At 39.2% G+C, this 26,197-nt stretch overlaps 1 protein-coding gene across 1 annotated transcript in view; it reads right to left on the reverse strand.

Moving 5' to 3' along the window:
• The window catches only part of LOC143973940 (vascular endothelial growth factor receptor kdr-like), a 285,307-nt gene that overhangs the window by 114,777 nt on the left and 144,333 nt on the right, over nucleotides 1–26,197 (reverse strand). The window contains exons 8-9 of the mRNA XM_077474881.1: nucleotides 21,884–21,998; nucleotides 17,891–18,066 (exon numbers count right to left, since the gene is read on the reverse strand). Coding sequence (XP_077331007.1) covers nucleotides 17,891–18,066; nucleotides 21,884–21,998 — 291 coding nt within the window. The remainder of the gene's footprint in view (nucleotides 1–17,890; nucleotides 18,067–21,883; nucleotides 21,999–26,197) is intronic.

Here is a 26,197-nt window from a genome sequence, read left to right on the forward strand (position 1 = left end):
TTCCAAATATAAAGTATGGATGATGGCCATGAGTGGCACTTGATTAATAAATACAATTAACATACTGCAATACAGTGATGACTGTAGGGGGACTGTATTTCATTGGGCAAACAGAAAAATGTATTGCATTTGATTGGACTGTAGTGGAAACGTTTCAAAAACATTATAACGCGTTAAATTAACAAAAATCTGAATTTATGCTTACTTAAGATATAGTGCAGTTTTACTTTTAGGATTCATTGTTTTTCAGTTATTTCACTGTATTCCCCCCCTTTTATAGCTGAATTGTCCAGATAAGTGACAGGCTGTAAAACCACCCTATGTTTTGCCCCAGTTCAGTGAGGATCATGGACACTTAAAAAATGAATAGGCAACACAAGGTCTATCTCTAGATTATTATATGTGCCTATTCTTAGATGGATAATATAGATAATATAATTACTGTAACAACCAATTATAATCGTTCATGCTCTAGAAATATTAAAAACATATTAGCAAGCAAAAGGGCTCATATAAAGTTTCAGAGAGGATGCAATAGCCAGATATTTATGCTCTATGAATCAAGAGCCATGGTGCATATTATATGTTTAAAAAGCTAAGCAAAAAGCAGCTTAGACATTTCGTCTCAAGACTACTACAACTGCTTAGAGATGGAGAAAATCTGACTGCTTTGGAGCGGATATGCGAGGGGAAAACCCCAAGGGCAGGCATTGCCCAGTTTTATAAGGTCTTGAGAGGGGAATGTGAAGCGGAGGTACCAACTTTCATTAAAAAATGGGAAGAAGAGTTAGGAGCACGGGGTGAAAACCAAAATATAGAAAAAAATATTGAAGATGGTTCACAGATCCACGGAAAACAGTAAGATGATGGAAACAAATTATAAAATTTTAGTAAGATGGTATAGGACCCCAGATATAATGGCAAAGTGTCAGGAGGGACAATCTGGGAAATGCTGGAGGAATTGTGGACAAACGGCAAGTTTGGCTCATATATGGTGGGACTGTCCCAAGATTAAAGAATTTTGGAGAGAAATAATAAGATATATAGAAGTAATAGCTAAAATACAGTTACCAGAAAACCCATGGTTATGCCAATTCCATGCAGTAGACACCCCAATTAAGGAGTATAGGAATTCCCTTACAAGCTCATTAATAAATGCGGCAAAGAGTCTGATTCCGAGAAAATGGAAAGAAATAGAAGCACCCAAAGTAAGGGAGTGGTTAGGAAAAGTAGAGGAAATATATAGTATTGAAGAGCTGGGAATGGAGGAAGAGAGGGAAAGAAAGAGATTCCATGTGAAATGGAAATACTGGACAATCTAGGATCTTTAGCGAGGTAATGGGTCGGTAGGGGTGGGGAGAGGGGGGGGGGGGAGGGAGATATTTTAGAAGAATTTGAGAAGTAAAGAAAGAAAACTAGGATAATGTCAAAATTGAAGGGCATGAATGTATTTTGGTCCTATGGTTTTCTTTTAATACTTGGTTATGTTTTGTATTCAATATAAGTGAAAAATTTAAATAAAGAATAAAAAAAATAAAATTAAAAACCTAAGCAAAAATAACCACAACCATTATAGCTCAATAGCCTCCCTGTCAAACCGTAGTGTAATAAAGAAAGATCTTTTTTTTTGTGATTAAAACCCGTCTGACCTGTAACTACAACATACAAGTTGAACTACAGACAAATGTTATTTTTAGTTATCTGAGCCTTGTACAGTAATGGTATGTTTAATGTCATCAGAAAAATAAATGTATTGGAACAGTTAGACTATGTAGTCCAAATAGCAGAAATGTTTCTGGCTTGGACACCAGAGACCTAGGGCTGTAAAATTCACAGGCAGTTTCTCATGCAAATGACTAAGAATGAAAAGTGTGCCCCTTCCCAGACCCTGGGCTGACCCTGCACTGTAATAAGAACCAAATCTGGGATTGCATGCTAGGTGGAATGAAACACTTGGTTTTGACCCCAGCATATTTGGAGCTTGTTCCAAATATTTTGAATCTAAAAATGGCAGAAAAGTGAGAAATCTGGCCCAGATTGCCATTCCATTCTACAGACAGAAGATGGTATTGCAGTGGAATGCATTAATAAACATGTCTTGTTTGTATTACATCAGCTTTCATTCCACTCTCATGTCTGCATTGCCCTTTAACCCTTCAAAAGCTGTAGTAGCTTGCAATTTATTATGTATGTGCATAGGACAAATAGTTTTACATTATGAGAAAACAACACCAAAAAAGACCATGAAGTGCAAATACTGTACAATTATGGTTGGAAAGCAAATTGTTGCAAGTTTACACATGATGAATTCTTGAGACCATGTGATTTTGAATTGGTTTGATAAATTGTCCAGCTTATGCAGCTTATGACACTTGCTTGTTGCAGCAATTAAGATGAAAGATCTGAAAAAAAATGTTTTTCTCTTAGCCCTTGTACACGCGGTCGGACATTCTGACAACAAAATCCGTCGGATTTTGTTCGATGGATTTTGTCCGAAACTGGTGTTGCATACACACGGTTGGACAAAGTTGTCGGAAAATCCGATCATAGGTAACGTGATGACGTTATTTCGTTACGACGGGACTACGTTCAGGCTAGTAGCCAATAGCTTTGGTCTAGGAATTTGATCTGAGCATGCGTGGCACTTTGTCTGATCGGAATTCTCTACACACAATCGGACAAAGTCCGATCGGATCATGTTGTCGGAAAGTTTTATAGCCCAGCTCTAAAACTTTGTCCGTCGGATATTCCGACGAAAACAGTCTGATGGAGCCCACACACTGTTGGATTATCCGACAACACGGTCCAATCGGACATTTTCCGTCGGAATGTCCGACCGTGTGTACAAGGGCAAATTCTCTCTCTCTCTCTCTCTCTCTCTCTATATATATAAATATAAATATATATATATATACACATATATTTGGACAGCAATACAGTAGGTGTTTCCTGCTGCACACAGTAGAGGTTGGCAGGAAGAAACGGTCACAGCTGCAGGGGACCCTGTAGGATGACACTTCATTGTACTGTCAATCTCAGTATGGACTAGTAGAAGATTTCTGAGAACAAAAGCATTCAGCAGTTTGGGCGGCAGGGAAGGTTATGACTTTTAACAGGTATGCCTTCTACTAACATGACAGAGTAGACAGTTACAGTTGCACACCAGTTCTTGCCACTGAAATTTTACCAATACCAGCCATTTGACACTGAGATAGTATTTGTACATTGTACATATTTGTACATTACTGGTCTGATACAAGATAGAGATTTATAAATTCATCCTTTAAGCTTTTGCACTTTACAAATCAAGGCACTTTTGTGAATGCAAGGTGGGTTTCTAAAGCCTTTCATACTAGTGTAAACATACATCAGATTACCCAAAATGTGTTCTCCTAGGGTAAAATACCTTCCAATTAAAGGTTCACTAGTTCAAATCCAGCCTTGAGCCTTGGATAATCTGTGTGATAGTAAGCATTTTATCTCTTGTTAGATAAACCTCAGTTTAACCAGAAGGGATGTGGAACAATACATTCCCATAGCAGCTTCAAGCAACAAGCAATAATATTAGCTGTAATTAGAAGAACTTACAGACATACAGTGTTGATGGACTGTTAGACCTAAAAAAAGAAAAAAAAAAAAGAAGAAAGAAAAGACAAAAGTTCCTTAAAGAGTAACTGCACTTTTGTTGAGAGAAAAGCATTCCCCTCAGGGTGACCTATGTACATTGCAGGGATTTTAACAAACATTGTTGCAAAGTACTACCTCTTGTTATTCTGAAGTGATAGCCATTTGTTTGTCTGTGTCCATGTGCACAGTGAATCTATATGGGAGTGGTTTTGTAATTAATAATCAGCTGTTGCACTTGCAAAGCTCTAATGAGGAAACGCGTAGGGTCTATATCCCTTTGGGAGTATCTCACCAAAAATGAAACCTTTGTTGCAGGGGATGCTCAAAATCTAATTTGTATCTTTGTGCAGACTTCTGGGAAAACCAGTGAGCCAATCAGACAAACAGGAAATTATATATCTGGGGGGGGGGGGGCATTCTCTACACCATCTGTGTACAGACACAGGTAGCCATATTGCAATGCATTTTACAGAAAATGACAGAGCTGCAGCTTGAAAGGTAATTTTTATTAACATTAAATTACAATATGACTTGTGTCACAATTATATATGATATATATAATTATATATAATATATTTATATTTATTTGTAAAAAAAAAATAAAAATCCCACGAAAGTAGTGTTAACCTTTAAAGAAAGTGTAATATACATATATTCTCTATTTGTAATGGCTAAGGCTAAAAAAAAATGTTGAAATATTTTCTCTTTTATTTTTAGGTAAAAAAAATGATAAACTATTGTAGAATAATATTATATAGTCGTCTTCCATCCACCCAAGAAATGGTGCTCTAATCTCTTTTTCACATGTTCAGCTACTTCATTTTAAAGCTCTTCTCAAAGAAACACCTTGTTTACCAAACTCTGCCAGAGCCTGTGCTAAGGGATGAATCAGCAATGATCCATCCCTTAGCACAGGGCTCAGTAGGAGATTCTTTAGTGGAACAAAGCAAGATTTTTTTGGATCTCTCTGCTAAGTTAACCCAAATTTCATTGTCATGTATCATAAAGTTATCTGTACAATTTTAAAGGGGAACTGAACTTAAAAAGTAATAATTTAATTGTTAATTACCTCATTATGAAAAATATAGTATCTATTTGGGACTTTATATGAGGTATTTTAGAATTATATGGCGGATCAGCGGGCTAATAGATTCTCCATTATTGTAAATACCGTTTGACATGTAAATGATTGATGTGTACGTATGAATTTAGGGGCTATGCTACCACTATTAAAAATTGTTTATTGTACCAATCATGTTTACTGTATACCAATAATTAGAATTACATCACTATGATTGATAGTAGGTCCTCCCTGGGATGATTTACCATGTATATATACCTTGGCATTCCTAGACTCTTTCCAGAGGTTACAGTACCACTACCACTTATCTATGTGATTTTATGGAACATGGTCTCAATGTATATTTTCTTTAAAAATTCTATTATTAATGGTTGGTTGCCCCTGGAGACTACATGCTTCATACAAAGTCCCAACCCCTCCCTTGCCCCCTTCTCTTTATGACAGTCTTAATTACCTCATTAGGTACATTTTGATTTAATTGTTATTTGCGCCTTTAGAAGTACCTTGAAATTTTTTTTGAAAATTTATGTTTATTGAAAATTTTTTAACATACATATAACATACAAACGTACAAAAGTGACCCCAAAACAAAACCCCAAACCCCCACCCCCCACCCAACAAACTCCTCCTTGTGCAGCCCTCCGCTCAACTTCTTAGCTCATTCTATGAACACAACCGTATCTCCCATACCACAAAAATGCCTCATACCGTAACTGATGATTTGAATAAAGTACCTTGAAATTTTATCTTGAAATTCCCTACGAAAAATAGTAGCGCACTTCCTGGTATGTGAATGGGCCTAGGCACTCACGTCTTCTGCCTCGTAGCTGTATATCTGAAGTGTGAATCTAAGGCACTGCTGCACCTTATTTCTCAGGGGATGTGGAGTAAGAATTGGTGAATTCATTTCTGTGCTGTTCATTGTTTATCTTGAGTAGGTCCCTGACATGAAGAAGCAAAACCTCAACCAAGATAGCTACTTCCATGGAGAAACACCATCCAGAAATAGGCATGGTCAGTCAATGAATGAGAAGAGATCAGGATGACTACAGGCAATAATAGTGACTTTTCCTTTGCCCTTTCAGTGTTCGGTTTCTCTTTAACCTCCCTGGCGGTACGATTATTTCTGATTTTAGGTGCTTGAAGCGGTACAATTATTTTGCATGGAAATTTGGCGTTTTATATTGTAGGCCTGCAATTCTTAGGAATAACTCTCTTAAATCTGTTCAAACAAGAGTCTAGTAGACATCCCGGGTATGATAAAGTTTATAATATAATAAATAATGATAACAAATAATAATAAAAATTATTCAATAATGTAATCAAATCCAAAAACACTGAAATTTGCTCATTTGCAGAATTGTCTCCGTCATTAGATTTAGTGTTTGATGACGGATCTCCCCACAAATCGCTATCGCTCAATTCTGCAAGTGATTCTAATTTATTATCGCTGTTTTCTAGCTGGTCTAAAATCACTTTTGACATAAAGGGACACTTTTTGGTTGCTATGGACAATCTCCAAATTCCAGGCAGAAAAAAATTATATTTATAATATAAAAGTGCATGCAGGGCACTGCACAGACCACTAGGGACAAAGGGGGTGTGTATTTTTTTTATACAGTACTGTAATCTGTAAGATTACAGTACTGTATGTGTATTGTGTATTTTAACTTTTTTGAATTTGGCGCCGATCTCCGTTCCCGTGCGTCGTAATGTCGCAGGGAACGGAGCTCGGCAGCACTCGGGCACTGTGTGAATCGAGCGGAGGACGGCTCGCACACACAGCGGGGAGGACATCGCTGGATCCAGGGGACAAGGTAAGTAACCTCTCCCTGTATCCAGCGATGCGATCCCAAGTCTGGCTCGGGGTTACCGCTCGTGGTACTGAAATAGCAGCCCGAGCCAGACTCGGGATTACCGCCAGGGAGGTTAATAACAAAACAACAAAAATTATTCTGATCCAAAACTACTATAGTTTCAACCTATATCGCACAACTAACGTGTTCCCCATGTAATTAACCATCTAGGCCAGCGGTCACCAACTTTTTTGGCACTGGGGGCCTGCTGTGTAAAAGAAAATGATGCCAAGGCTCAAGGGGGAATGCGTCTTTTTTTCGCATGCAATTTGTCAGGGCAATGCTTGGTGTTGGTGCATCAATCATCACGGCACCATGATTGATATGGTGTCAGGATGATTGAAGCACATTATTTCTATTATTACATTGTAATATAAAGTGAAATAGTTCAACTCACCATAATGCTGAATCAGTGAAAGCTCTGAGTCTGTCACATGCCACCATCACCTCCCTCCAGATGCAGCTTGTCACTTGCCACCAGATGCAGCGAGTAACTTGCCACAATTGCCTGCAACCAGATGCAGCTTGTCACTTGCCACTGTCACCTGCCACCAGCAGATGCAGCATGTTACTTGCCACAGTTGCCTGCTGCCAGATGCAGCTTGTCCCTTGCCACGTCACCTGCCACCAGATGCAGCTTGTCACTTGCCAAATGACTTGCAACCAGATGCAGATTGTCACTTGCCGCCAGATGCAGCTTATCACTTACCACGTCACCTGCCACCAGATGTGAATTGTCACTTCCCACGTCACCTGCCATAAGATGCGGATTGTCACTTGTGAGACCACCTGTTACCAGATGCAGATGTTCACATGCCACAGCACTTGCCACAAGATGTGAATTGTCACTTGCCATGTCACTTGCCACAAGATGCAGATTTGTCACTTGCCACCAGATACGGCTTGTCACTTGCCACGTCACTTGCCACATCACCAGATGCGGATTGTCACGTCACTTGCCACAAGATGGGGATTGTTGCTTGCCAGTGCCTGCCACCAGATGCGGATTATCACTTGCCAGTGGCTGTGTCCCAGAGTGAGGGCAGGCAGTGAGAGATGATGTCATCTATCTGCTCTATCGCCTGCCCATTTACTGACATGCCCAACCACTCACCCGCTTACTGGTCTGACTGCCCACCTGCTCACCCGCCGGCCCACTCACTGGCCTGCCAGCCAGCCCGCTCAACCGTCGGCCCGCTGCACTCGCAAGCCCAGATGCAGAGAGGCCACGACCCGATACCAGGCTGTGGCCCAGTGGTTGGGGACCCCTGATCTAGGCAATACATATTTTTGGGGAATCTGTGATAAAGAAACATTACAATACCTCAGTCAATTCTGGGACTATAACCTAATGAAGAAGTCCATTTCTTTTTGGTGGAATAAAAAAGTGGGCAATCTCTGTAAAATTAGACCTTTTGTAAAGCATGATGGTGAATATTCATTAAATGGAGTAATTCTGTATGAAGTATAGTAAAATATTCTAATTCTGAGTTGCTTTTTCTTTTGTAGAATAGTTTTGTTACATATGTATAATGTATACCACGCCTTTGGATTTTTTTTTATCTAGAGATATAGTCAGATTATGGGAACCTAGACATTATTTAACAGATGTAGCTTTGTAATAAGAAAACAATAATGTTTTTTTTTCTTCTTCTGCAAGTCTTCTGTACATCAAAAGGGGCACCTGAAAGAGGTCAGGGTTCAAAGATTTGCCTAGAGGCAAGCAAACCTCTTTGGAGCTAGGGTGAAAATTGCAGCCATTTATTCGGTAATTAGAGCTTTGGAAGGTGTTTTCACACAGAACATTTGTCTGTATTTGTTTTCAATATGTGTTAAAAGCTGGAGCTCTTACAAACCAGCTGGGGCAAGTGTGTCACCTGGAATTCCACACATTTTCTACAATACGTTCTTTTTTTATGTGATGCCTATGTAGTACCTCGCCTGTGTGACATCATTAGCACTACAGTACCAAGGCACGCAAAGGGGCTGACAATTAGCTGTACAATTACTACTGCAGTCCCAATCTGTTTTGCTCTTCCTAGAAGGGCCTTTTACTTTGCATAAGTGGTTTCTTGTTTGAGAAATTATGGTGTACTATGTTTTAAATACTCTGGTATACAATCATTAACAAAGAAAGTAGTTACTGCTTTCATCAGGGCTGGACTGGGACAGAAATTTGGCCCTGGACTTCATCCAAACCGGCCCACTTACATTTTCAGCACTCCCTTGCATCAGAGTGTCCCATCAGCACCCTCTTCTTACATCAGAGTGTCCCATCACCAGCCCCCTTACATCAGAGTGTCCCATCACCAGCTCCCTTACATCAGAGTGTCCCATCAGCAGCCCCCTTACATCAGAGTGTCCCATCACCAGCCCCCTTACATCAGAGTGTCCCATCACCAGCCCCCTTACATCAGAGTGTCCCATCACCAGCCCCCTTACATCAGAGTGTCCCATTGAGCCATTGGCCCACCGGGAAACTCCTGGTAGTCGTAATAGCCAGTACATGCCTGGCTTTCATCAGGGTTCTACTAGCAAGACACTGGACCTCCCATGTAGAGATAATGTTGGTTTCCCAAAGTAAAACAATATTTGCCTTCTCAACTCCATTAGAGAATAAGGGGAGAGTGGCACTATAGAAAACTACCTGCGCTGTATTCTTGTATTTTCTTTCTTTTTTTTTTTTTTTATTTTACTTTAAAGATTTTTTATTGAATTTTCATACAAATAAGAGAAATAACAAAGACATCTACTTTAAGTATAAAGCAATGAAATATAGCAATATAAAGCTTGCATAACTTTACTCAATCACTATAGTAGGTCCTACACATGCAAATGGACAAATGTTACAAACGTGACCACTTCCCGACCGCCTCACGCAGATATACTGCACCACGTAGAGGCAGATTAACGTACCTGTACATTGCCCTTCAAGAGGTGGCTTGTGGGCGCGCCGGACGAGAGCTCCGTGACCGTGATCGTGGGTCCCGTGGACCCGATGTCCGTGGGGATATCCGCGATTGTCTCACAGTGAGGAAGAACGGGGAGATGCTAATGTAAACAAGCATCTCCTCATTCTGCCTAGTGGCAGTGTCCCTGATCAGCTCTCCCTGTAATTGGAAGCGCTGATCAGTGACGTGTCACACACTGCCTCTCCCCCCCACAGTTAGAATCACTCCCTAGGACACACTTAACCCCTACAATGCCACCTAGTGGTTAACCCCTTCACTGCCATTTATACAGTAATCAATGCAATTTTTTAGCATTGATCGCTGTATTCATGCCAATGGTCCCAAAAATGTGTCAAAATTGTCCCATGTGTCCGCCATAATGACGCAGTAATGATAAAAATCGCTGATCGACGCCATTACTAGTAAAAAAGATTATCAATAAAAATGCCATAAAACTATCCCCTACTTTGTAGACGCTATAACTTTTGCGCAGACCAATCAATAAATGGTTATTGCAATTTTTTTTTACCAAAAATATTTAGAAGAATACGTGTCGGCCTAAACTGAGGAAAAAAAATTTTTTTTAAATATTTTTGGGGGATATTTATTATAGCAAAAGGGAACTTTTTTCAAAATTGTCGCTATTATTTTTGTTTATAGCGCAAAAAATAAAAACCACAGAGGTGATCAAATACCCCCAAAAGAAAGCTCTATTTGTGGGGGAAAAAAGGACATCAATTTTGTTTGGGAGCCACTTCGCACGACTGCGTAATTTCAGTTAAAATGACGCAGTGCCGAATCGCAAAAAGTGCTTAACAAGCAAAAGGTGAGTCCCTGTTAAGCCCAATGAGTACTAGCTGTAAACTGGCACAAGGGAATGCTATAACAATAATGAGTATAACTGGAGGAATTAGAAGAGGACTTGAAACCTCAATTGCACTCAATGGAAGAATATTGGTTTGTGATTTACAAATTGTGAATCAGTTCTTTGAGCGAGTTAGAAGCTCTAGGATGATCATTCCAAATTTGCCAAAGTTTTCTAAACTTGGTTATGTTGTAAATTTTTATGTGCTAACATAAGCTCATATTGGGCTTGTGTATTGAGCTGTATAATAACTTCAGATATATTTGGTGCATCATTAGATTTTCATTAGATTTCCACTAGATTAATTTTGATAAGGTCCATCTCGCCACTATAATTAAGATTGCTTTTACTGTTCTATGATTTGGAGTGGTTAGGATCATAATCAATACCTAGTAGGTCCATTGCGGGAGTAAGGGGTAGTAGATTTCCAGTGAAATTAGCAATAAATTCCGAGATTGATTTCCAAAAATTACACCGATTTTTACAGTTCCGTAAAATATAATTAAGGGAACCTGTTTGTTCATTGCACCGCTAGCAAGTTGGAGAATCTGAGGGATACATTTTTGAAAGTTTAGACGGTGTAAGGTTATTATTGTATTTTCTGTAAAGACATTGTAAAAATACATATGCAGTGGACCCCAGTATGTCTATGTTTATATTTGATGTGCTGTGTCTAAAGTATATTTGAAGGAAATCATTTTGTTAGTTTCTGCTAGAGCAGAGAAGGTTGAAACTCAGTTTTTTCGTTTTATTATGTCTTCATCTGGGGAGAGTACTCCCTATTTTTTGTCTTGGGGACCATTTTCGCTAAGACAGAAATTCACTGAAAAAAATCTTAGTGTTAAAAATTCTATTTGGGACAAATGCTCAAGTAACAACTGTCTCAGATGGGAACCTCCCTCACTGTGTTGCATCCTCAAGACTTAAAGAGAAGGAAATGTCCCCAGCAGGAAAGAGACAGCAAAGAAAAAAAATTGACTGGGTTTTAACCCTTCCTTACTCTATCCAAAACAAAAAAAGTTTAAAAAATGGTTTTGAAAATAATAAAACCACGTTATAATAAGAGATTCTGTAATTTAGAATTTTACCAGAAACAGATTGACTTAACCTCAGCTCTGCTTCGTTGCATATATTCACCTTCCCTTCAGTCTCCCACAGCTCAATTCACCCATAGGAGCAGAAAGAAGAAGCTCTGTGTTACCTCCAAGTCAATTTGGTTGGCTTACACAGGACCAGGGCCTCTCTTCTACTCCCCCGTGTCAGCCCTGGTACCTGGCAATTGGTTGCTCCTGCATTGTTGGAGGAAGGTGAAGGAGTGAGTGACTTGTTCTGCATACCTAGACATACCAGATGTTTTACTTCTCTTCTGCCTGGGGTGCTAAAAAAGGTGAATATGTGTAGCTAGTGGGGAAGAGTGCAGGTAAATTAACCTGTTGCTTTGCCTTGACTGGGCAAAGTACATGTTCATTTTAAGCAGGTCCACTGAATTTAATGGCATAGATACAACATTGCATGTATAATGACTATGTCTATTCTGTATGCGTGAATAATCCTACATACAAATACAGGCCATATCTAAAATAAATTTTCATTCAGCCCCCAAAGAATATGTTTAAGTATTACAGTTACAATAAAAACAGCAAACTACTGTTATTTGAAATATAAGCACTTTTCCTGAAAATCATTTTTTTTTCTGTTAGTGGCAATGATGTAGCCCCATAGCCCCTTCATTCTCCATGTTGACATTGATAAAGTCATTTAAAAAAAAATGCAGAGATCTAAGGAGAATGATTTCCCATTCTGTTAGCCGCCTATTGGTCAATTAATGTGTATTTGCACACCACATAGTTACATAGTTAGTATGGTTGAATAAAGACACCAGTCCTTCCAGTTCAACCTGAGTGAGTGTCTACAATTGTCCCTACCCCTGTACATTGCACACTCATATCGGTCCCTACCCTCAAGAAGCGCACAATCCAAGGTCCCAATTCATATACTAGGGCCAATTTACCTACCTGCATGTGCTTGGAATGTGGGAGGAAAACGGAGTAAACCCACGCAGGCCCAGGGAGAACATGCAAACTCCAGGCAGGTAGTGTCATGGTTGGGATTCGAACCAGCAACTCTTTTTACTGCTAGAGTGCTACCCACTACACCACTGTAAATTAACCAATTACAGTGAAAGCTCTTCCAGTTTTGTACCAGTTGTAAATTCATTTTCTTTTACTCAATTTAGCTCAGTTTGTCTAGTGTGAACCATTCATAAGACTTCATTCTTGTTCTTAGTTACGCTCTCACAATGAAGGCCATCTGAATCTCAACAATCAACGCAATAACCTGCCATTTCCATTCTTCGTATTCGTTTTATTTTACCTTCTTAATCATTTTGGAGGACCAAAATGATTAAGAAGGTAAAAGAAAACGAATACAAAACACAGCCAGTCTGCTCTCATCTATAAACAACCATTAACTAACCACGTTTTCTAAATCTGAATATGATTTCACACTTTGAACATATACTTTAGAGACAGCAATAAATTAAAATAATGAATATTTTGCACAACTGTATTTTGCAGCCAACTTAAAAACCTGTTGCATGCTTCTTCAGACATTTGTGCACTCTGTCTTGTGTTGTGCAGTGTTGCCCAAGGGACCACTAAAAAGCGAAGAGGTCAATGAATAAATAAATAGAAGTAGGAACTATAACACAAATGTTCCCACTGCTATATTGAATGCGACAGACACGGGAACACATTGAACGCAGCCAATGAAACCTTATCAACTGATGTGTGCCTGGACCGAATTCACTCAACTCTCGAAGGGACCAGAATTTCACAGCTGACCATTTTACAGTGAACTCTGTGTGGGCATTCTTCCTAAGAACTGATTCTTTGTAGTGAAGCAACTACAAAACAGCTCTTACTTCCAAGCGCAGCCAAGAAACTGCTTTTTTATGAAGATGAGATAAAAAAAAGAAGAGACTTCCATTTAAATTTGCAGATTGTCTGATCATCATGAATTTATTTATGTTCAAATACTTCCCAGAACTTCAAAATATCCCTTTTCATTGGAATGTTTTTAGTTGCAAGCTAAGCCCTGATGTCAAGGCAGAACTAAAATTAAATAAAAAAAATGGTAGTAGCTAGAGTGTTATGGCAAAACAGACCCTGTATGTCTCTTCTGGCATAAAACTTATTTTCCTTTCTTCTATCAATTTATTATCAGTTATACATTGACTGTAAAATATGTGAAATGTAGGATTCAATCCTTTCTCTTCTATATCATGTGAGTGTTATCCCTTGTTTTTAATAAATGTAGCCCAACAGTTTTGAACCATGTGGGATTATCTTTTTTTCACGGTTGGTGATGCTGAGCTGAGACCAATTATAGCTCTTTACATGTGATTGGATTGGCATGCCTCTTGATGATATGCTATCTATTTGACCATCCATAAAGGAGAGGCGTCCTTTTTTGCTTATTTGGATAACACAAGCACACATAGCATGATTGACTCAGTACCCATGGTATGGGAGTCCACTCTACACTGCCTTGAATAAGTATTCATGCCCTTTGAAATTTTCCACATTTTGTCATGTTACAACCAAAAAACTTAAATGTATTTTATTGGGATTTTATGTGCAGTCATACCCCACTTTTAAGTACGCAATGGGGTTTATTTACTAAAGCTGGAAAGTGCAAAATCAGGCTCATGTCTGACTAGAAACCAATGAGCTTCCAGCTTTTATTACCAACGCTTAATTGAACAAGCTGGGGTTAGAAGCTCATTGGTTTCTAGGCAGACGTGAGCCTGATTTTGCACTTTACAGCTTTTGTAAATAAACTCCATTGTGTACTTAAAAGTGGGGTATGCCTGTATTAGACCAACACAAAGTGGCGCATAATTGTGAAGTGCAAGGAAAATGATAAATGGTTTTCAAAATTTGCAAATAAATACTTGAAAAGAGTGGTGTACATTTGTATTCAGCCCCCCATGAATCAATACTTTGTAAAACCACCTTTTGCTGCATTTCTAGATGTACAAAGCTGGTAGAGACATACCCTAAAATACTTGCAGATGTAATTGCAGTGAAAGGTGGTTCTACAAAGTATTGACTCAGGGAGCCTGAATACAAATGCACGTCACAGTTTTCAGACATTTATTTGTAAAAGAATTTAAAAACCATTTATCATTTTCCTTCCACTTTACAATTATCTACCACTCTGTGTTGATCTATCATAGAAAATCCTAATAAAATACATTTACGTTTTGGTTATAACATGACTAAATGTTTTTTTTCTGGGTTAACAAACACTTTTTTTGTACACCTTAAAACATTTCTACCAAATCTCCCTGAAGATATGTGCCATTTGCCTGTGACCTATCATGATTTATCTTACTATTAGATTGGTGGTGGGCTCCATGTACTTCAGTCTAGCACCAAGGGTGAATGTTTTCCCAATAGAAATAGTTACAACATTGCAATCAAAGCTATGGAGAAAAACAAACATTCTGTGAACTTGGGGGATGTTTTGTTGGGGAGGGAAGTATTGCATGATCCATCCTAGCCTTTTATTAAAACATATATATATTATGGTTTAAATCCCTGATGAGAGGAAAGCATTTGGCTGTTCATGCTGCAGCCTGTTTTCTCAGTTCACATCTGCGGCAGTTAAAAGTAGACCTCGGGTAAATGGGAACAGGTATAGTTTGTCCTCATTTTTGGCTCTCCTACACAGAGCAAGCATTATATAAAATCTGCATGCTGTACACTCTGTTCTGTGCACCTGTATCTAGCTAGAACTCGTCTGTTAAATATCTCATCTTCAGGTTCAGTCGTAATTTAGACAAAAAAGAAATCATCCAAACTATTGGCAAAGTTTCCTTTTTCCATTACTATGCACACAGTTCTAAGCCCTTGTACACACGGTCGGAGATTCCAAAAAACCAAATCCGTCGGCTTTTAATGGGGCTGCCTCCCACAGCTAATCATGGGGAAACCCTGCTGGGGTTATCACCTCTAATTGGAATGCACCCTTAGCCCTCGTACACATGGTCGGACATTCCGACAACCAAATCCATCATATTTTGTCCGACGGATTTTTTCCGAAACTGTTGCATACACACGGTCGGACGAAGTTGTCGGAAAATCCGATCGTTCAGAACGTGATGACATTATTTTGTTACGACGGGACTACGCTCAGGCTAGTAGCCAATAGCTTTGATGTAGGAATTTGATCTGAGCATGCGTGGCACTTTGTCCGATCGGAATTCTCTACACATGATCGGAGTATGTCCGATCGGAGCATTTTGTCTGAAAATATTTCCGGCAAGTTGGAAAATTTGGTCCGACGGAAACAGTCCGATGCAGACCACACACAGTCTGAATATCCGACAAAACGCTCCGATCGGACACATTCCGTCGGAATCTCCGACCGTGTGTACAAGGGCTAAAAGCTTACTTATCAATTATATTTTGAGTAGTCTGGATATTAAAGTAGAGCAAACATAATTGAATGAACGTGGCCCCTATTAAAAAACAGTGTTGCCCTATGATGCTTTTATGATAGCTTCCTTTGGCAAATGTTCCACCTTTTTTTGACACACATGACTCCAGTATGTTGGCTAAACAAGTAGAAAATTTAAGCGGGAGTAAACCCAGTTTCAAAAAACACTTACATTCCCGGCATGCCGGAAATGCTAACTTTCACATTGGTTGTGCTCTCAACCAAACTTTCAAACCATCCAATGGCTGGTTTCATAACTGATCACACGTGCAGCATTATGGCAGTTGAAGAATCATTAGAGGCCAAGATGGCAGCTTCCTTGACTGAAAACGATAGAAGGGTTTACTTCCACTTTAAATATCCTAATTGGGAAGAATATGTATTATGCCATGGGGGAGGTTACATACACATGGTCATGATCAAGTCATAAAGGCACATGCCCAGGCCTTGAAAGATAAAAAAAAGTTTCTGGGGGGGTTGACAAGTTATTGGTGATTTCATGAGAGGGTGATCACGAAAAAATGTAATGAGTATATGGCAAGTGGGGCTAAAATACAGAAAGGTACCTAAAGTGTTTTATTAAGAATAACTGGGTAAAAACTATTTAGAGTTCTTTTTTTCACTGTTATACGTAAATTGTAGTATGATCTGTAAATGATTTTGTTTTTTATATGTTGTTTTTCTTTTTGAACTATTTTCAAAGATGTATTCCTTGTCACCATTATTATGCAAGTGTATTTATCCCTATTCCTCTGAGGTTAATTTAATTACATGGCCAGTTTTGAAGTGTATGGATTATTAAAAAAAAAAAAAAAAAAAACTTTCATAGGCTGTTATTCTAAACTTCCTTTATGTCACTAATGTAAACCAGAGCAAACTCTGGGAAGTATCCACATTGAAATCTTCATCAATCTTCATACATTGTTATCTCTGCCATTTTAATAAAAGGCTAAATGGCCACATGTCCTGGACCTAACAAAACACAGGACCCACAATCAGATCGTACTAATGGACCTTAAAGGACAAACTAACTACAGACAAATCTACATTAGTGGTTTCTTAACCTGGCTACAGTATAAATATTAATCTCTGTTCACAGACTTGAAATTACCAGTGATTCTTATGCCGCGTACACACGGTCGGATTTTCCGGTGGGAAATGTTCGATGGGAGCTTTTTGTCGGAAATTCCGACCGTGTATAGGCTCCATTGGACATTTTCCATTGGAATTTCCAAAACACAAAAAATTTGAGATCTGGATTTCAAATTTTCCGACAACAAAATCCATTGTCGGAAATTCTGATCGTGTGTACACTATTCCGATGCACAAAGTTCCACGCATGCTCGGAATCATTTACTGTTTCAGTTATACTTGGTTCCACTCTCTGCAAACTGACCGAACGTGAACCAGATGATTGGTAATTATGAAACCACTCCGATTAGATTCACTTACCACATGGACACAGACAAAGACATAGGGATTTCTTCAGAATAACAAAAGGTAGGAATCTACAACAAAGTTTGTTAAAATTCTTGCAATGTACATAGATCACCAGAGCGGATTTTTTTTTTTTCTCAACAAAAGTGAAGTTACTCTTTAAGTGCATTGCATCATTCATTTTTTGAAGTGTCCCAAAATTTATCTTCATTCAAGTTAATGCACTGCATACAATTCACATGCACAAAATAATGACATGCTAAAGGTGCAGCGAAATGCATTGAGCATTGTAAAAAAAAAAAAAATGCATGCAGTGCATTGCACCTCAACGCAATGTTGTGAACAGGGTACATAGAAAATAATTGCTTTCTATGTGCCATTGTGTTGAGCCTGCATTGATTTATGTAGATTGATGCATCTTAATGGATATGGAAGTTACATTTATAAATCATATTGATCTCTACTATGTAATCATTGAATGGCACCAGTTAGTTTCTAAATGGCTTGTAGTCCAGACATCGATGGGGCTCTAGCACTGATGTATATAAGGAATGTGATGAGCACTTACCAAGGACATTCACTTTGAAGCTGAAGCTGTCATTGAGGTTATATTGAGCATTGACTACTTGTATAGTGTAATTTCCAGAGTCATTTTCTTCCAAGTTCTTTATAAACAAGCTGTTTTTTTCTGTAGTTGTCTTATAACAGGTACTGTTCTTTTCTATCAGTTCGCCATTTTTAAACCTGTGAGAAGAAAAAAAAAAGTTTCTTTAAAAAGTTAGCGATTTTTGGAGGCAGTTCTCATTTCATAAGCTATTTACTTTAGCTGATGGAAAGAAAAATAATAATAATAAAAAAAAACAAACAGCCCCGACCAGCTGTCATTAATTCCCGGAGAACACTGTTTCATCTCTCAGATGCCTTTTTCTTTGTTTGCTCTTTAGAACCACAGTTTACAATATTAAATCCTTTCTACTTAACATAATTTGGTGCTGAGTGCATGTCTTTTCTAACCTTCTTCTCTTCATACTCTAGTTTGGCCAGCTCCCAAGGCAACATTTATACAAGGAGTCTAAAAATAATCCCCTTCACCCTATGCTGGTTGTCCCAATAATACTGGCCTTAACCCAAGAAAACTTGAAGATCAAGCCACAAGCCAAACCTGAATACATTGGTGGCTTGCAGCACTTTCCTAGGTGCAGACAGTACAAGTAGCATTGTCACCATTCCAGTTACAACTGACATATAGCATGGAAATCCCTTTTAGCCCTTGTATACACGGTCGGAGATTCCGATGGAATGTGTCCGTCTTGTCGGATAATCTGACTGTGTGTGGTCCCTATCGGACTGTTTCCGTCTGAATATCCGACGGACCAAGTTTTCCAACTTGTCTATAAAATTTTCCGACAACATGCTCCGATCGGACATGCTCCGATCATGTGTAGCCTACTCCAACGGACAAAGTGCCACGCATGCTCAGATCAAATTCCTAGACCAAAGCTATTGGCTACTAGCCTGAACGTAGTCCAGTCGTAATGAAATAACGTCACCACGTTATGTACAATCGGATTTTCCGACAACTTTGTCCGACCGTGTGTATGCAACAGTTTCGGACAAAATCCAACGGATTTGGTTGTCGGAATGTCCGACCGTGTGTACAAGGGCTTAGACTTTTTTGCTAATTTCCCCTATTACCAATTTCCAACTAAACAAACGTAGTTTTCATAGACATTTCGCATTTTAGATTTGTATTCATATTACTACATCCTGGTGCCAGTTCAAAAAGGACTTGCTTAGACCTACATCCTGTTTTAGTTTTGTTACTTAAAGCGGAGTTCCACTGAAAATTTTTTTTTTTAAAGTCAGCAGCTACAAAAAGTGTAGCTGCTGAATTTTAATAATCGGACACTCACCTGCCCCATGGTCCAGCAATGCGGGTGTACAAAGTCCAGCTCCTCTTCCCCTGCCGGTATTCTTACTGTGGGTGCCCGGCTGTGGCTTCACACCCGGGCATGCACTGCGTATGCACGAGCTGTGCTGCGCACTGTGAACGGCTGGGCAATCTTCTGGGACTTGTGACGTGTTCATAGGAGGACTGACCATTGGGCCACTCGGGCACTGGCCGAGGGGCCCATGCCACTAAGGGGCCCCATCATGGTTGCCAGCCTCAGTAAAAGCAGGGACAGTATGTAAAAATTTGTGATTTTCTTTTACATCTGTCTCTGAAATGTCCCTTACCGACATCCTTTTGGTCTAAAAATCCTGAGATTATAGCTGTCCCACCTCTCCAGTACCTTCTCAGCCAATATAAACATGTCTGTGTATACTGTGTGTGTGTGTGTTTGTGTCTACTGTGTGGCCCCATAATCTGATTGCCTGGGGGCTCCATAATCTCCTATTGCCCTGGGGCCCCATGAGTTGCCAGTCCGCCCCTGGATGTGTTCCAGAAGATAGCAGGGAGGGAAGGGGGAGAGATGATATTCCTTTCCGGTGCCACGGAGCCCCAGGAGGAAGTGGGAACTGGATGCCTCTAAAACAAGGTTATTCGCCCCCCCCCCCCCAAAAAAAACATGACATGCCAAATGTGGCATGTCATGGGGTCACCATCATTTAAAGTGGAAGTTCAATTAAACTGAGCCCAAAAACACAGATGTAATATATTCCAGTATACCAGTTCCCAGATATGGGGGCTGCAATAACATTTGTCCTTGGGTAACAACACATTCACTGAAGTGTATCTATGTAGGAGCAGCATTGAAACCCTAGAACAGGACTACAGAGCACCTTTACCTCCCTTCTTCTACCAACCATATGAGGGAGGTGCCCTATAGTCTACAGAAAGAACTAAAAACAATACTAACTGATAAGAGTTCAGCACAAACAGAATGCACATCGTTCATACATTCATCTTTTATGGACCTTGCTTTGTGCACTGGTGCGCAGTCATGTTGGAATAGGAAGGGGTCAAATTGTTCCCACAAAATTGGGAGCATGAAATTGTCCAAAATGCCTTGGTATGCTGACGCTTTAACAGTTCCCTGCACTGGAACTCCTGAAAAACAACCCCACACCATAATCCCCCCTCCACCAAATGATTTGGACCAGTGCACAACAGAAGGGCCCAACAATGGGAGTAGAGGACCTGGGATCAGTGGGAAGGGCTCCTGGGATAAGAGGAAGGACCCCTGGACCGATAGAAAAGGCTCTGGTGGTTGGGGGGGGGCTCTTTATAGTTTCTTGCACTAGGCCCTGAAGGTTCTAGTTATGCCTCTGACAGTAAATATATCTAAAAACAATTAACAATACAATATATTCCCTTTAAATCTTTTTTCTATGGTCGCCCAGCGCCTCTAACAATCTACAGGTCAACAATAGTAATGAGCTTTGGGTTTGGGTAAACGTCTGGTTTGCGACGAACACAACCTGTTTACAGTTGACAGACATGGCAAACTATTGCAGCTATTCAATGCCACAGCAATCAACTAATAACAAATAATAATAACAAACAAATAATAAAAAATAATAAAAAATAATAATAACAAAGCCTTTACTAGTCTCTGGACTTAGGCCAAGTGGCTTCAAATGGTGGCTTTGCTATTTGCTTTACCTTCTATCATAAAATGCCTTATTTTAAGTATCTTTATAATTTTTTATAATTAAGTATTTTAATTTTAAGAATCAGCTTGGGATGCTTCTGCTGTATTAAAGCCATGCAATAATGTAAAAGTAAAGATGGGTATTACACATGCAAAATATGTAATGCCAGAACATGTGTCTCTGATGCTGTCCATGAGAATTATACAGTTTAAAGGCATCTCCCAAGCATGAAAAGTAAAGGATTGTCCTTGAATTTGCATTACAGGCTGACTCCATCCCTGCTGTTTCAAAAATGTGAAACATTTTTTATTTGCATTGGTACATTTCCCCAGTGGCAGTGCCCAGCTCCCCATGCCCTTTGTTTAACAATCTCTTGCCTATTAGCCTTGAAAATAGACAGTATTGATATTCAAGATTCACCTTTCATAGACTTGATTGGGGTTTGTATTTAAGTTCGCAATTTTCCCACTTCACAATAGGCATGGCAAAACCACAACCACAAACCGAACCTAGACACATTTCCTCACGTCTACTCAACAGTAGGTAATTCTTCAATTTGCTTGCCAAGAAATTTGTGAACAGCATCCGAAGGTCATTTTACTAATCACGTATATGCACCAACCAAAGTCCCTATCTTGTATTTAGACGGACACATGAGAGCTTTGCCTCCAAACAATTAACTACAGAGATTATAATCACTTTACCATATAGTTTTGAAAGTCAACAGGAACCACTCTGAACCTGTCACATATGAACCATTGTTTGGGTGGGTTTCTTTATATTTGACATGACCACAGGTAAAACCCTTGTGACAATATGATACGTTCCTCGCTTATAAAAAATAATATTCCCCAAAGTATGACCCTCTTCAAATTGAAAGGTTATTTTAGATATGAAGAGATAAAGCACATGGATATATGACAACTCTACTTTTTACTCTCTGCCCCCCCATGCCATGACTCACCAGTTGATTTGTGGAGGTGGAAAAGCTTTGACTTTAACAAATAATTTCAGTTCATCACCTTCTTTTTCTTCATACACATGTTTCTTTGGAGGACGAATGTACAAGAAAGGCTTTTCTAGAGAATAGACATAACAAGAATAAAAAGAATGAGACCTGATTTTTTTTTCTGCTTCAGTTAACAGCTACAGGTTTTACCCTCTTCCCCTCTTTCCAGAGAGCTGCCCTCTTTGTCACTCTGCTCTCTCCTCTTATCAGCAGGTTCCTTGTTACCAGCAAAGCTCACTAGCTACTTGTATTAGTTCTCCCTTGCCCAGTGTGATTTCTAATGCACAGTAGATGGCAATAGGCTGCTATCAAATCAAATTCTTGTATGTACATACATAGCTTACATAAAATAAAAAAAACACCTTTAATAATGTAATAATTTAGAGCTTCATTAGTTGTGTCTTTTATATCTGCCTTTACTACAACCTTTAGCTTAAGAGGTGTTTAAAGTGTAAGTTCACCTTTACAGAAAATTCTGTATGGTGAACTTACACAGCCCCCCCCCCCCCCCATTGACCTCACCCCCCAGCCCCGCTAAACTGGACCGCAGCAATTTCCAGTTCTTTTTTTTTTATTCTTTATTTTTATTAATATAAAATATTAATATTAATTAATATATTAATATTATATTTATATATATATATATATATATATATATATAATATATATATTAATATATTAATTAATATATCATTAGTTGTGTCTTTTATATTTGCCTTTACTACAACCTTTAGCTTAAGAGGTGTTTAAAGTGTAAGTTCCCCTTTACAGAAAATTCTGTATGGTGAACTTACACAGCCCCCCCCCCCCCATTGACCACACCCCCCAGCCCCGCTAGACTGGACCACGGCAATTTACAGTTCTTTTTTTTTATTCTTTATTTTTCGCAATATAGTGATACAACGTTACATTTGAACACATCCACAACTACATCTTGCATCTAACACAAAAACACTCATAATTCAAATGTGCCTAATTTTTATTCTATTACATTTCCGTATTACCTTCTACTCACTATTGCATTTTCCTTAACCTAGGATAGCCCTAGTTATCCATCTTAGAGAAACAAAAATATTAAAGAAAAACAGTAAGAAAGACTAGAAAAGAAAGAAAGGGAAAAAAAAACCCCAGAAGACTCCTCCCCTCCCCCTGCCCCCCTCTTAAGGATCCCTATCTAGGGATTTTATTCCCTATATATAATATAGGGATTCCACACTTCCTGATACCTATCTTCTTGCTCTCTCAATATCATGGTCAAATTTTCCATTTGTTGAATCTCCGATACCCTACTCATCCATTGTGATTTGGTTGGCGCCACGTACTTTTCCATAAAGCTGGAATACAGGCTTTTGCTGCTGTAAGCAGATGCCTTAAGAGGGACATTTTATATCTTCCAATAGATAACGAAATGTCATGCAATAAGAAGGCTGCCGGGTTTTCTCCAAGAGACACATCTGTCATTTCTGTCATCAATGATAGATGTGTATCTTGGCAATTTCCAGTTCTAAGCCCCGGTAAATTCCCGGCAGGAGTCCAGGGCTTACAAATCCTCTCTGCAGTCACACGTCTTCTCCATAGCTGACAGGATGGGCTATGCGGCTGTTGATTGGTCAGCACCGCCCATGTGATGGCACTGACCAATTAGAATGCTCCAAAACTTCCCTCCTGACAAGGGACTTTTTGGACATTCAGCTTAGGGGATTTCTAAACCCCGGGTTCCTGGCATGGATATATCGGGGCTTAGAACCGGAGATTGACGCGGTCCAGGTCAGCGGGACCGGGAGGGGGGTAGGAGGCGAGGAGGGGGACCTAGGTGAAATCATCTTACAGAGTTTTCTGTAAAGGTGAACTTATGCCACGTACACACGACTGGACTTTGAGGGACTAGGTCTGACGGTCTTTCGGCGGAATTCCGACTTTCCGAATTAACTGACTTGGCCACACACAATCACACCAAAGTCCGACGGATTAGAACGTGATGACGTACGACTGGACTAGAATAAGGAAGTTCATAGCCAGTAGCCAATAGCTGCCCTAGAGTCGGTTTTTGTCTGTCAGACTAGCATACACACGAACGGATTTCTCGGTCCGGCGGAGTTCCGGTGGAAAAATGTAAAACATGTTCTATTTCTAAAGTCTGCCAGATTTTTGGCAAGCAAAGGTCCGATGGAGCCCACACAAGATCGAATTGTCCGACGGACTCGTTCCGTCGGACCTTTGCTGTCAAAAAATCCGGTCGTGTGTAGGCGCCATTACCCTTTAAAAATATAATTTGACAAAAATTGTTCTAGATCCAAATACCAACAGTGTTTATTTTGGCCTCAAATTTTTGATTTAGTTTTAGTCATAGTCTTTTGATGAAAATGTCATTTTAGTTTTAGTTGCATTTTTGTCATCTGAATTGTTTAGTCAAATAAAATCTCCAGTATATTTTAGTCAAATAAAATCAAATGGGTTTAGTTACATTGTAATACATTATTTAAGCATTTCAATAAAAATCTAACAACATTAGTTACGGTATTAAAGAGGTTGTAAACCCTGTCAAAACAAAAATAAAAAACAACAACCTGTAAGCCCTTGTACACACAGTCGGAGATTCCGACAACCAAATCCGTCGGAGTAATTCCGACGGATTAATTCCGGAAGAGGTCCGGAAGTGATGTTGTATACACACGGTTGGACTAAGTTGTCGGAAAATCCGATTGTACATAACGTGATGACGTTATTTCATTACGACGGGACTACGTTCAGGCTAGTAGCCAATAGCTTTGGTCTAGGAAATTGATCTGAGCATGCGTGGCACTTTGTCCGTCGGAGTAGGCTACACATGATTGGAGTATGTCCGATAGGAGCATTTTGTCGGAAAATTTTACCGGCAAGTTGGAAAACTTGGTCCGTCGGATATTCCGACGGAAACAGTCCTATGCAGACCACACACAGTCGGAAAATCCGACAAAATGGTCTGATAGGAAACATTCCGATGGAATCTCCGACCGTGTGTACAAGGGCTAAGACAAAGGCATAATGAGCTAGTATGCATCTGTGTATCTTTTCTGCAGTATGACAAAAATCAAGCGAGTTCAATGCACAGAGGTTATAATTTTCAGAAAGAATGTTAATGTATGGGAATAATAAGGTGAGAAGCAAAATCTCCACTCCTAAAAAACAAAGTTAGGAGTGTGAGAAGAAAAACTCCAGGGTGGCTGCTATGAAGTAACAGTCACCCTAGACCCCTTTAAAATAAACATTTCAGGTGACAGATCCAGTAAGGAAAGCCATTTTTGTTTTTACAGTGATTCTTATCTTTGTGCCTGAGAAGCCCACTCTTGTTTGTTTTATTTTCCTGACTGTATAAAATGGTGGACCCGGCCTCATCTGATATAAAGAAGAGGAATGTAGCAAGTTTGCTTATTTGGTCTGAGGAACCGTTGAGGATGGTGGATGGATTTCACATCAAGACTGTTAGTGTTCCACATTCTGCTAATGGAATTCAGCTGCTGCCACTTGAAAATGGACAATTGTACCATCCAGTTCTTTTCTATCAACAGATTTATGAAGAATTCAAGAAATCTCTTAAAATGACCCTAGACAATGTCGTTTTGTATGTTTTACTTGTAATATGAAAAGTTGCGATGAACATCAAAGGCGACTGGGAACATTCTCTTTCCTGAACGATTACTACTTTTCTAGTTTTACGTTCTGTAACTTTTCATCGCCTGTGATCATTTTCTACAGGATATTCTCTAGCAAAATGTCATCAATATGTGTCCAGCTCCACAAAATTGTACTAGCCGGAGGCATGGGGATTAAAGCGCAACGATGTGAAAGATAGTAAAAATAAATACAAACACTAAAAATAAACATTATAACCCAAACCAATATTTTAAAAACAACATCAAAACACTTCTCAGGACAGTACTATAATACAGTTAATCAATTGCTTGAGCTCCCAATATTAATATAAGTGCAAAAAACTCAGCAGAAAAAAACATATATATTATATGATAAGTAATAAACAGATGAAAGAAGGCTAAAAAGGCCATGTACAGTGCCTTGCGAAAGTATTCGGCCCCCTTGAACTTTTCACCCTTTTGCCACATTTCAGGCTTCAAACATAAAGATATAAAATTTTAATTTTTTGTGAAGAATCACCAACAAGTGGGACACAATTGTGAAGTGGAACGAAATCTATTGGATTTTTTAAACTTTTTTAACTAATAAAAAAATGAAAAGTGGGGCGTGCAAAATTATTCGGCCCCCTTGCGTTAA

This window comes from Lithobates pipiens, unplaced genomic scaffold (assembly GCF_037356315.1).
Source record: "Lithobates pipiens isolate NorthernLeopardFrog02 unplaced genomic scaffold, aLitPip1_a1.2 Scaffold_1, whole genome shotgun sequence".
Taxonomy (NCBI): domain Eukaryota; kingdom Metazoa; phylum Chordata; class Amphibia; order Anura; family Ranidae; genus Lithobates; species Lithobates pipiens.